Source organism: Hetaerina americana, unplaced genomic scaffold (genome assembly GCF_022747635.1).
Source record: "Hetaerina americana unplaced genomic scaffold, ioHetAmer1.1.p SCAF_11, whole genome shotgun sequence".
NCBI lineage: Eukaryota > Metazoa > Arthropoda > Insecta > Odonata > Calopterygidae > Hetaerina > Hetaerina americana.
The window spans coordinates 29,040,146-29,054,271 of NW_027286181.1; the positions used below are offsets into that span (position 1 = coordinate 29,040,146).

Below are 14,126 nucleotides of genomic sequence, written 5' to 3' on the forward strand. Positions count from 1 at the left end.
CCTCAACTTTGAAGTACTTCCGCGGGAAGTACTCCTGCGGCCTTATTTGATTTCAATGCCCTTTCTATCTCGCCATGAGTAAGCCCGAACCTAATGTATCCTCATCTATGTCTACGCTTGTTGGTCTATCTCTTCTTAGCCTTGTAGCTGCCCCTCTATGTATTTTTTCTATCTCTCTTGAATCTTCCCTGTTTCAAATAATTTTTTCTCGGTTTATCTCTGATTTTTTCCACGGATTTTTCCTTCCCACCACCTGACATACCTTTCATCGGCATTTTAAACGCACTAATTTCACCCGTCCTTTGTAAACTTTCCATATCCTCATAATGCGTATCCCACCACACTAGTTCGCCATATTTTTTTATCACCTCAGTCTTCGAAATTTCATCAACCAATGTTTAAATTCTTCCATATCCTTCTCTGGATATCTTTCTAATTATTTCGCCCGCAATCCATGGTTTCCGTGTCCTTTTTCTATCTGCTGTCCCTATAGATTCGTTTGTGGCTTTGGGTAGCCCTTTTCTGATATGTTTCCATTTTTCCTCTAAGTACCTAGCTCCCTACCCACACTCATGATTTTCTGTAAAGCCTACAGATATTTCTTTCTCGTAGTTTTTGTGAATACTCCTATATTCCATTTCCAAAACAGAAAACCCTGTTTTATATCTATCAATTCAACACTACAGTTCATTGTGGTTAAATTGTGATCCGAGTCTGCATCCGCTCCCGGGAGACTTGTGTGAGTGAATCACGCTGTTCCTAAAACTATGCTAAACTATATTATAGTCTAACAGATATATTCCTGAATCCCTGTATACCTACGCCTCTGATAGGGTCCACGCTAAGTGTTCGTTATGATCCACCCCTATCTTCTGTAGATTTGTATAGCTTTTTCCCCGCGGTCATTTTTCGTCCTTGGCATGTAGTCCCCTACCTCACCACCAAACCTCTTCCTTTCTCAACCCAAATCTCTTCCTTTGCCTACCATCGCGTTACACTTCCCCATCAAAGAATCAAACAAATATTTTTTTCCGCGTAGCAGGGTCGTTTGCAATTATTCTAATACCTAATCGTTCGCTTGAAAAATGACGTGTTAAATCAGTCGTTTCTATATTTGATCAATATAATACGTAAAATTATGAAAGAACTTTGATCTGCATGAAGGAAGGCAGAAGTTACGAGGAAATTAAGGAGAAAATTATACAGGGCGAACGAAGAGGAAGAGATCGTGATGCGTAGAAGATAATAGTATTTTGAGGATTGTTCAAAACCTACTCTTTTAGTCGACGAGTCATCTTAAAATGAATCGAAATGAGTTACGCCCAACTGCAAATAAAAGTCGATTGTCCAAATCTCAAACGTTGACTTGCGTGGAAAATATGTATTCGCACCAGCGCGATGCGAATGCCCAATTCATTTTCGGACAGGATTTATTGGAGAAGAGGAAAGAAAACAGACTTCCATGCGCAACCACTCGACATTCATTTCCTTCCTCCCATAAAAAAAACGTCCGGAGGTCTATGGGATGTATTCCGAAGAATCTATCCACGAGTGGCGGCGGGGTTGCAAGAAGTCCATGGCGACGAAGATGTCAACTGTTGCTCCATTTCCCCTTCCCCCAATCTTACCCGGATTTGGTCCCCGAGAGCTATTAGTTCTGTTCTGGAAAAAATAAAGAAATCCGCTAACCAGATGCCCATCGGCTTCGAGGCCATAAATGTAACCGACGGTCGATGCCGGAGTCCAGGTTTCCAGGGAGACGCCCATTGATCGGAACTTCCCAGGCTGACGAGGAAAAATGTTGGCCAACATTTTGACCGCGATGTGGTTGTTGCTTTGCACAGTCTTGTCGGCGGGGTTCGTCGAGGGGAAAGCTGCTTCTGAACCGGAGTGCGGGATCGTTGGGGAACCCTGCGAGCAAACCATGCACTTCCATTTAGGGAGGAGGAAGAACGAAACTGGACAATGGACAACGACGATTTCCGCCATAAAAGACAGTGTCGACGTGACAGAGAGCATGAACATGGAGGTGATTCATAAGATCACAGACTGCGGAGGAAGGAAAGTCTTGAATGTCAAAGGCATTTTCTTCGGTAAGCACAACATTAATAACAATTATTATAGCCGTTTCCCTAATTAAGTATGCCAAACTGATCTTTTAACTAACTTCTGGACTCATTTGATCCACAGCAATATTCAACTCGGTTTACGAATAGCGTCCACTTAGAGTGTGAACCTGAAGGAGGTTCGTCGGTTATCTCCAGTGGTTGTTTTTCCAATCTTAGAATATGGGTAGTTGAAATTTATTCCCTATTGTAAGGCATTTTCAATAACCTGACCTACCATCTTGGTTTAAGATAAATAATTCATCTAATAATAATGTCATTTTTACAATACTTACGGAAAACAAAGTGACATGAATTAAGATTTAAAATGTGAAGTAGCCTATATAAGTCATCGATATTATTTATGAAAAAGCAACATTTGTTAAAAAAAGTCAGTGGATTCAAACATAGTAGTGTTATTGCATTGAAATGCATATTAGCGGATGACTCCGTTAAAAGTTACTGTTACAGCATCTCCCGCAACTTCTTTGGAATTCACTGATCTTTGTTGACAGCGGAATAAATAATGAATTTCAGCCTTTGTACTCATTTCTCTTGCAGAAGTCCCCATTGGGTTAACTGGAGTAGATGGTAACCTCCTTGCAAAATTGAGATTCCACAAGATGGGCGGAAAAAACACATACTTTGTCAATGAGTACAGAACTGCATTTAGACAAAAGTGAGTATTGTTTGTAGCAGAGAGAGAGAGAGAGATAAATATATACAAGCTGTTAATAGATGCATTGTAATGTGTGCATTTACTTAACTTTTTGACCATATTCGAAAAACTCTATGAGAAGAATTGGCTTTTCAATAAATATCGTGTTTGGTTGTACTTGAGTCTATTACCAAGATGGAATAACAGCAGTGTTATGGAAATATAATCATTATCACATAATTCATTGATATGGATATGGTAGTGAGTTATATAGAATATTTGGCCAGAGACGTGTAGGCAATCAGCTTGAATCCAGTTTACATCTCTGGAAATTCACAGTAAAATCTATGAAAGTATGATTTTCAAGATCCTAAAGCTATGTGTTTGAAAGAGGGTGCAGAGATGGGTAATCATTCACTTTCCTGATTGGGAGTAAATTCAAATTAGATAAGAATTTTATAATTCGATAATGTGTGAATTTCTTGCAATGTATAGGGTTTAGAATGAGGTTTGGCCCATGCTCACCTTCCAAATCCCTTGGGTTGACTAAGAGGGTTAATTAGAAAAGTTTTTGGAATGGAATGGAAATAAAGGACTTACCTGGGTGTAACTTCCTTATTTTTCAATGTAGTCTCCCTGTACACTGATGCACTTGGTCCAGCATTGTTCCAATGTTTTGATCCTATCTCAAAAATTGGATTCCTTCAGGCCTGCAAAATACCCGTCTACTTCAGCTATTAGTTTTGTTTGAATATCTCCACCCACCAAGGAATATTTTGAGTTAAAGGAGGAGATGGAACTCTGATGTAGACAAATCAGGTGAATAAGGCAGGTGTGGTAACAATTCATATCTTAGTTCATATATTTTTTCCATGGCAATGATATTTATGTGTGGGCATGCATTGTCTTAGTGAAAGATGACTTTTTTACTTGCCAAGCCTAGTCTATTTTCATGCATTTTTTGCTGTAGTTAGTCCAGGAGGTTAGCGCAGTATTGTCCTGTAATTGCTTGACCAGTGGGAAGATAATCTATCGGTAGGATCCCTTTTGGATTCCAGAAAACTGAAACCATCACCTTCCCAGCCGACTGTATTGCCTTTGCTGTCTTTAGTGGTGGTGAATCATCGTATTTCCAAATCATTGACTGCTATTTTGTCTCTTGGGTATAGTAGTGGACCCAAGTTTCATCTGTGGTCACAAACCAGCCCAGAAATTCTTGTTAGTTGCTCTTAAAACGGGTCAAAAATTGTTCAGAAATTTCCATTCCAATGCGTTTGTGATCCTGTATCAAGAGTCATGGCACTCATGTAGCATGCCATTTTTTCAAAGCCAATTCCACTGTTAAAATGTTATACACCCATTCTGATGACATCTCTACAGCTTCAGCAATTTCTCGCAATTTCGGTCGGTGATCCTCCATGACCATTTTATGCATTTTTGCTGTTATTTCTGGGGTAGTGGCACATTTTGGCCGACCATAACACAGTTCATCATCTAAGCTGTCCCAACCAAACTTATAACCTAATAACATGCAGGATATCGACAAATATATACATTACCAATTCTATTTATCTCCCATGTAATTACTGTCTTATCTATTATGATCCCTAATGGTTTGAGGAAAAAACAACATTTTAAATCTATCCTTTCTAAAATAAATTTCCCTGATTTTACATTGGGGATCTGATTGACCATAATAAGTGGGGGCCTGTAATATGCCTTTAACATCCTCAGATAAGTAACCTTCCTCAAATTTGACATATATCTATTTCCACATTTCATGCACTTTTAAAAGACATTAAACATACAAATGATGACTCTGCTACTTTTTAACTTTACACCATGTCTTTTTCAAGCAGGTACACTATAAATTGATGGATGTTCCATTCTTCCTGTTGGTGTAGCATTATGAGTTGTTACCTTATAACCTTTCTTTCATATTCAAGTGGCAGTTTTTGTGACATTGTAGATCTGGTATATATGCGCAGACCATATATTTTCATCAATCTCTTGCACCATCAGAAAAGTCTCAGAAAAATCTGCAGTAGATATACCTATCACCTTTTTCTTGCTTTAATTAAGTCAATATTTTTGAAACAGTAATCCCATTTATCCTGAAATTTATTCATCAGTTCTTAACATGTTCCACAAGCTGTGACCTTTTAGGAGCATCTTTTCTCTTAAGATCCCATGAGGTTATTATCATTTCAAATGTTTATGCAATTCTTAGTTTTGGTTATCATTTTGAAATTATGGAAGTTTGTATCAGAAGAAACAATTTTCTATGCCTTTATGACACAGTCATACTACTTATGATTGAATGCCTGTAGACCCTGAGTTTATTGGGAGGGATACAATGTATGTATGTATTTGCAGAGGGGTGATATCCCTGTTACCCCAACTTGTATGAGCTTGGCAATATCACCTCATGTGAGATATGCACACTACATTGTATACATTCATTATTTACTTGAGAATTTTCTTAGGAAGTACTTTCAACAAAATATTTAAACTCTGTCTCTTACTACTGACTCAAAAAAGGGATATTATTGAAATTTGTAATGAAATACTTAATAGCGAGTATTTTTTCTATGAATAGGATTGAGCTTATACATGTAGGTTGAAGTTATACCCATATATCCCCAGCATTAATTATGCAAGCTGATTTTAGAAGACATTTTGTTGTAATAAAAGTGCCTTCTTCATGCCCATATTTCAGAAGCTTCCAACTGCCTATCATCTTGCTTCAATGACCATTCTCCCCTAAGCATATAAACCCATGTGTTATATTCAAGTTTTAATGAGCTTTTTTAACCTCCTTAATCAACATCCCTGTCATCATTCCCTACTCTTGTGAAAGCTCCTTTGCCCAGTACAATTTTTCTTCTGATGTTCCTACCAGTTTGACCTCCTTTGATCTAGAACACTTCTTGAGATACGTACACTGTTCCACATGCTGAAGTTTTTGCTCTCAACAACTTTCATTCCAACATTTAGCTCACTTTTTCTCTTTCTAGAAAACCACATAACATTTGGTTTATATAAATTTATTTTCATCTTATTTCTATTGCACTGACTTTCCAATGCACTCAGCAGAGTTTGTAACCCATTGGCTGTTGACAAACTAAATCTTGATCATTAGCAAACCTACCTTATTTTATGAATTTCCCATCCATTTTCATTCCTACCTCCAGTTTTTCCCATGCACCCTTTACCATTTTCTTGACATATACGTTGAACAGCACATGTGGTGATGGATACCCTTGTCTTACTCCTCTTCCTAACACTGCTCATACTGACTCTCCATCTTCTACTTGAACCTGAGCAATCTGAGACATGTACAGGTTGTGGATTAGTCTCTTATCCCACCAATCTACTCCAATTTTCTGCAATGCATTAATTTATTCCACCCAATTCACTCTATCAAATGCCTCTTTGAAATCTACAAAACAAGAAAATACATCCTGATTGTATTCTCTGTTCCTCATGATTAGTGATGTTATAACTGCAATGGTATCATGCATGCCTCACCCCTTCCTGAACCCAAACTCATCACCACCTAAGTAATCATTTACTCTGCTCTCCACCCTCTTGTTGATGATTCTGAGAACCTCTGTAGTTTCATACAAAATCTAATATACTCTTCTTTAGTCCTTACATATGGCTACCTTTCAATTTTTTGGAATACAATCGGATGATACCTTCAGACCAAATTCATCCCTTATATAAGCTATGAATTAGTTCATAAAAACACTTCTTCCCAATTTTTCTCAAACCCTTAAGTAGTGCTGCAGGAATGTTCTTTATCCCTACTGTCTTATTTGATTTCAATTTTCTTATTGCCCCTTATGTCACCATTGAGTATGCCTGGACCTAAGCTATCCTTATCTACATCATTTCCTCTCTCAACATCTAAGCTTCTTAGTTTTATGGCCATATAATTTCTCTATATATTCTCTCTATCTCTCCTGAATGTTTCTAGGTACAATGATTAATTTTCCTGATTTACCTTTGATATTTTGTATACATTTTTCCTTCTTACTTCTTGAAAGTTGTTCTTTATTCACTTTACTGTACAGAACACCAATTTAACCATTACTCTGTTCAATTTCCACATCCTTGCACTACATTTACCACCCTGCTTCTTTTGTCATATTAGCTTTCTGCCTCTGTTTGTTACCAACCTCTTTGCACTTTCCATGTCTTCATTTAGTTCATATTCTTTTTTTTACATTTCTTCCTGAACCGCATTATGGAATTATGAGTTTGAACATACAAAAACATATGGAGAAGTTCACTATTTAATTAGGATTTTAGTATTTCCAAGACAGAGAAATAACCTAATTACATAATCTTTTTTGGAGTCAAAATGTGAGCTGTATTTTAAACCCAACAGTTTTGGGCAACAGTGGTAGAGCTTGAAAGCTTAATTGTGAATTAGCATCACATAATATTATATCCTTGCTTACATTTTGTAGAGTGGTAGGGTGATCATGGGAGGACAGTATGGAAGGACATGTGTGGGAGGTTTTGACCTAGGAGGAGGAGAGGATCAGATGGCAAATGAGAGCAGGGAATATTTTGCGGATAGTCTTGATAACTTTGAAGATATGAGAGAGTAATTTTAGGACTTGAGGTGAATGCATTACATCTCATGGACTGGCAAATTTGATTGTGATACTTTCCGATTCCTAAATTTTCTTACTTAACACCTTTGTTTTCTGTGTGAAATGATAAGGTTTAAAACATATGATAATCATCCTCTAAACACTAATTAGGCCAAAAAAACCTATTCTTCCTTCCTCCTTAAAATTAATAATGAAAGGCAGCAGTTTTCAATAATATTTATGTGGTCTAACTTTGTTTGCAAGGGAAGGCTAGCATACAATGGCGCAAATGTCCTCCCTTCCATCTTCCTTCCCCTATCACCATGCTATTAGCCATAAGTAAATGCAAAAATGTGAAGAATGTTGAGTTGGTTTACAGCTATGACTGAAATTCCTACCGTAATTGCGACTTACTGACTGCGTATCCTACCTAGAAAGAATCATGGATTTCCCAGAAATTTAAACCAATATTGTGAAAATTATGGTAAAGTGGAACATCACCTAATGAGCACCTCATACAGTTAGTAATTTGCATAATAAGCAAAAATATTGGTCCAAAAAATGACTTGCTTAAAGAGTGATTTTTTACGTAATGAGTGAAGAGAAGAGGGGAATTCCCTACTGTAGTTTGTCTCTAGCGTTCATTCTGGTATCATCTTAGCATCGCCAGTCATCACACTTGATCCAAAAAAATTCCATAAGAGAATAAAAATAAAAAATAACAGTAGAAATGAAAACAAAAATCTTTGCAAATCAGGAACAAGGTGTGAGTGTGGCTGATCTCATACGCACGTCAACAATTGGTTGATAACAGTAATTGGCTTTTTCTTCAAGAACACCAACAAGACTAAGTAGATAGATGCTTCAAATAGAGACAAGACTATCTATGCAACGGTTACGTATTCTCAATGATGTTGAAAGATTGCTTCACATATGCATAGACGAAAAGCAATTTCAATAAGACACCATTGACGAGAATATAATTTGTGAGAAGGGGAAAGTGATATTTGCTGACCTTGTTAATAACATGTCTGGATCATTAACAGCCGAACAAGGATTAAATGGGAGCCATGCGTAGTTTGAGAATTAAAACATTAATTATTTCCTATGTGTAGCACACAATCAAACAATATACAGGTATCCCATTAGGAACAAAGAAAAAACTGTTGGAACATATAAATACTCAGAGAACAAAAAGTTCAAGGTTCATATTTTCAACTAAAAGGAGAATCACCAAATCAATTTCTGCCAACTCATACCATACCATTCTACTGAGAGTCTAGTAAGGCAAGGGCTACAGAGAAGAACAGACATGTCTGAATATGAATTAGTGGCTCTCAAATGGATCACAAAATTACAGTCCGGGAACTTTCCAAACAAAATGTATGCACCAATTGCAATGATTATTCTAGAAGAGAGAAATGCCCTGGGTTTTCCATTTCAGATTGACTTATTACATTGATCATTGAGTAAAAGTAGTGGATATCTAATTGCTGGATGCCTGAGCTATTTTAGCTCTAAGCATTTATTTCAACTCATCTTCTTAATTCCAAATGAATCCATTCAATATTCTATTTTGCAATCAAATTGAATTCTAAACCTTTGAAAGGCCCAATAGGGACAACAGCAGTAGCCTAGAGACTATACAATAGAATAGTGTTCTACATATTGAATGATTTGCAACACCATTGCAATTTTCAACTTTGTGCTATTGCCTATTTGAATACAAAAACTTTTACGTGATGTATATTTTTATTGCATTATAATTTTATTGTTTATTTTGTATCTGTAATTACATTGCTGTAAAGTACAGTATTATTGCAAGTGGCATAACTACCACAGAGTTAATGAACAAACACTTCCTTTGAGCTTGCTTTGGTGGCTGATGGGCTGAAACCTGAAATCATTCCCTAGTAGCACAAAAAGGATGAGATCTGGATTCTCTTGAGATTTATGGATATCTTGAAATACACATTTGGGCTTCATGGCTAAGTCCATATAAAATCCTGATTCTGGAACCAAATTTCACAGACGGCACCTTAAATGCCATTCTTAAAAATTGTGAGTTATGGGGTTGTAGTGTACATGCCACGCTTCCATAAGCTTCCAAAGATGTCATTAAAATGTGATTTTCTTGACCTTACATGAATCAACATCATGTGGGTAATTGTTTATAACTTTATTTATTATAATTGCTACAAAATCTTTCCAGGTTTTGCAGTAATTATAATTGCCATCAATGTGCATAAATAATTGAAAAATCAAGCCTCAACATGGAAATTAAACTGTGTTTTAAATTAATTTAGCAGTTTCAGACATGGCATGGTGGAATTTGAAGGCCTGAAAATGATGTAATACATCTAAACCCAGTCATACAATGGAAGTTATCAAGTGGAACATTGCTACTATCCATTCTTTATTGTGTTTTAAATAATTTTGAATTCCAGTAAAGTTCAATAAAACATACAATATTATAAAGATAATGCGTTAAACTCACTGTTCTTAATAGAGAATCAATACAGTGATGATGCTGCACTGATATGGGAAGAAATTTTAGATATGGATTTAAGACTGAATAAAGTATATGTTTGAACTGAGAAAAATATTTACAGCATTTATAAGGACATTTCATCGACTGTTTTATTTGGATGCAGTGTATTTAGATATATATATATATATATATATATATATATATATATATATATATATATATATATATATATATATACTCATATATACAGAAACAGATATAAGGAAAAGGGATAGGAACACATATAAAGGACGAACACAATAAAGGTGGGGAAGGCGGAATCGAACGGATCACAAGAGTAAAAATATTTCCTTGACCGGGACTCGAACCTCGGATCTTTCCACTTGCCGGGCGGAAATATATATATATATATATATATATATATATATATATATATATATATATATATATATATATATAATTTTATGTATATATGATTCCAGATCCCAACTGCACTTTTAGGATTCATGCCACTATGAAACATTTGTAACATTGTGTAAACAATATCTTTGATTTGCAGTGATGCAGAAAATAATGGAGTGGTTTTTTCAAGCCATCCCTTGAAAATGAACCAATTAATTGAAGTGCAGATTGACAGAGCAACAACCAAATTTCCATATGGTTTAGGAGTTGGAATAACTACCAATGATCCAAATGAATTGGCTATACCTGATCACATGAACTCGTTGAAGTAAGTACTTCATTTTGCTATTATTGACTGATAAGTCTCATGCAATTACTGACCTTACTTTGGAGATTTAAAATATACATTTTCAAATTAGGAGATTTAAAGTATACATTTTCAAATTAGATACATCAATTCAATAAACAATGCCGATCATATGCGTTCAACAATACCAACCATAAGATTCTTCTGAAGAAGCTCTATTCCATAGGCATAAGAGGCATACCATTCTTTATGTTAAAATCTTTTATAAAAAATAGAAGCTAACTTGTTTCTCTTACTGCTAATGGTGATAAAATTTCTTCCTCCCTATTCCTCAAAATCATGATTCATAGCATCCCTCTAGGCTCAGTCCTTGGCCCTATTTTTTTACTTTTGCACATCAATAAGTTTCCTAACTATATTCCTGTTAATGTTAAGATACATTAAAGTCATCTCACTGCACTGACTAGGCAGTGACATCTGCCTCCCTCTCCCAAAATTGATAGACATGGGTTCTCGGCCTTGTACATGCCCTTCCTTCCCCCATGCCACGTCTTCTGTGACTCATGTTTTTTGGTGGTCTACTGGCAAAATCAAGAATGACACTTGCGTGACCTTATATACTAATATAGCTGGTGATTTCAAAGTTACATTAAACCAGCACTATGTTATGTGATTATAAGGCTGAAATGAGAGAGTACATTCTCTCATCCAAAGTCCAAGAGAAAGTGAATGAAGTCAACTTGTCAGTGAAATGGCTACATTTTCACTATGTCAAATAGATTTTATGAAAATACATCTTCTAACTCTATGAAATACTATGTATTCAAGGGTTGGGACCTGGATGTACTATGATCGTCGCCTGTTTAATAATAGCACCATGATAGTGAAAGACATTGGACGCAACATAGACGAACTGCAGGTAAGAGAATGTAGTGATAATTCCATCTAAATTGGAAATTCATTTTTCATAAAATCAAAATAACTTTATGTTAAGTCATGATGACTTAAAAGCAATTCACCAGATTTCAATTTAACTGAGGGTAAGTATCATTCAGGAGGCCAATACTTGTTGCATGAAAGAGATTGGAGAAAAATCAGTATATTTGGTCACTTAAGAGTGGATTGAAAAAATTTTGTTTCGATTTGATATTCCATTCCCTAAAAATGTTCTCACAAGGGCATCCTTGCGTAATCCGCCATAGATACAATAGCTTGGGATATGCGAATACTCTTCCTGATGCTCTCATTTCACTTGCAAACCTCAGTAGTCAAATTCTCCCCATAATAGAATAAAAATTTGATTCATATGCTGAATAAGGGGAAAAAGGATATCGGGTAGAGTGCTTGGTACTAACCAAAGGTTTCTGTGCTAAATTATGGTTTACAACTTTGACTTCCAGCTAAGTCTTAAGGTGTGTTTTATATGCATACATATGGAAATAACTAGGATGCCACAGGCAGTACAGGTACAGACTATCCACAATATAAAATGTCTGGATTCTAAATACCATTAAACTAAATTTGAGATGATATTCACCCTTACTCTAATCAAGATAAAACTAACATTTGGGTTGACTATTATGGATTTTTCATGATAAATTAGGCTTTTATATTCTTACATTTCGGCATTAGATACCCATTATTTATAATTTGAAAAATAATTACATTCGGATCTGTACTGAAGTAATATTTTCTGAAAAAATATATAAATAGCAGACAAACGTTTAAAAAATGCATGTCTCTTGTAAGCGTTTTTTCCAGACAAGGATGTTTTTGGTGTATGTTGAGGAAGTTACTCATACCCAATATATAAACCATGGTAAATATTCATATTCATCACATAGACTTGAAAAAAGTTTGATGAGTCAGCAATATCAACTTTCAAATGGTTAAGCTCAATAACAGTAATAAAAGGAAGAGAAATGGATTCAATACAGATAAGCTTTATCGTACAGCACACAAATCCACATCTAAGTCATTTGATGTAGAATTTCAAAATATGAGTATGCATATGGCTTTTAAATCTCTGATCTCATTAAAGTCAACTGATTTTATATTTTGGTCCCCCATTCTGCTCTTTTTCAGAAATTTTCTGTTAAATATTGGAATATGACTATTTTCAAAGTGACCAAGAAGTGTACAGATGATTACACTAAAGTAATTCTTTTCCAAACACTTGCATGATACACTGTATCATACTGGAATAACAATATTTTACAATTCTTCTGTTACAGCGTGGCGATCAGATTGGCATCATGGTTAAAAAACCAGGTGTTTTGCATATCTTTATCAATGGAAATGACATGGGTCCTAATATGGCTGGAATTCCGGATAATGTCTATGGAGTCATTGAACTACGTGGTAAAACTGTTCAAGTGTCAATGATAGAGAAGCATGCAAAGCTCATGCATATCATGTGAAATGGCACTAGAATTATTGACCTTAAAATTTTGTTTTGACGCCATTACTATGGAAGTTCGCGTAAAAACTGCATTGATATTTTCATATGTCTACTTGAAAGAAATGCTGTGGCATGAATTATTTTCACATAAACTGGTATATTTCAATATGGAGAAGTGAAGGGATGCAATGTTTTTACTCAGAACTGTAAGACTTAATCTTCAGTCCTTCTGAAGGTCAATGGAGGAAAGTACAGTTTCATTGTTCATCCCTGTCACACCACTATCAATATTTTTATAATTTGGGAATTACCTTGGTAGAAAATTATTGCTGAATATGTATTCTGCAGTAAGCAGTTGTCTTTATAGGATATCTAATTGGCAAGTGGGCGAGGAACCTGCTGGTGATGGATAACTGATAGCATCACCTGACCTACTATTATTACATGTATTCGGTAGTCCCCTGTTTTAGATAGGTTTTGGATGGAAACACAGAACTACCACCAATGCATTTTTTGATATGTTATATTTTTTCTATGTTCATTTGGCAATAAAAAAAATATAACCAATATTATTCCTTATTTACAGCATGACAGTTTACAACAAAGTTACACTGGTTTTAAACAATCACATTTTACCTGTCTCAATAGGTCATTTTGCAGGTTTTGCTCACCCCACTTCCAGTATGTGTGTTTTTCTGCAGTGGGCTTCTAGTCCACACCTTCTCTATGAATCACAACCTTGACGTGATAGAAGGGCTTGCATTTTCTGATGACCTCTAGAGCTGTGCTGGTGGAAGTAATGACAATTGCTCCTGGTAAGGGCAACCATGCTAGATAGGTTGAAGTGCAGGAGTCAAATGGAAGGTACTCCACACAGCTTCTCAGCAAGGTGGTGGATGCAAAGGCATCTAATGCAGCCATTTAAATAATGGTGTCACTTTAATATCAATATTGAGGAAGGCAAAGGGAAACCACCTCAATTCAATTCCCATTCTACTCTAATGGGCATAGACAAAAGTATGACTTCTGGCAACTAAAGGACCAATCCACTGGGCCATGAGTCATAACAAACAGCAAGAGAGACAAGATTTCAGAGGTCATCACCTTATTTAATCCTTGAGAAGCAACATCCAAAGGAGCAGCACAGAGGAACTA

General features: G+C 35.8%; 1 protein-coding gene across 1 annotated transcript; it reads left to right on the top strand.

The window, feature by feature from the left end:
- Positions 1-1,915: 1,915 nt before the first annotated feature.
- Positions 1,916-13,461, top strand: LOC139700838 (neuralized-like protein 4). Its single transcript, XM_071599269.1, has 5 exons — positions 1,916-2,093; positions 2,667-2,784; positions 10,421-10,591; positions 11,399-11,489; positions 12,805-13,461. The coding sequence occupies exons 1-5, from the start codon at positions 1,925-1,927 to the stop codon at positions 12,988-12,990; spliced, it is 735 nt and encodes a 244-aa protein (XP_071455370.1). The 5' UTR covers positions 1,916-1,924; the 3' UTR covers positions 12,991-13,461.
- Positions 13,462-14,126: the final 665 nt, after the last annotated feature.

Bases quoted from the DNA above. Each gene is read 5' to 3' on its own strand.
- LOC139700838 (XM_071599269.1), top strand. From the start codon at position 1,925: ATGCACTTCCATTTAGGGAGGAGGAAGAACGAAACTGGACAATGGACA. The intron at 10,592-11,398 runs GTAAGTACTTCA...TATGTATTCAAG, and splicing joins GATCACATGAACTCGTTGAA to GGTTGGGACCTGGATGTACT. The intron at 11,490-12,804 runs GTAAGAGAATGT...CTTCTGTTACAG, and splicing joins GCAACATAGACGAACTGCAG to CGTGGCGATCAGATTGGCAT.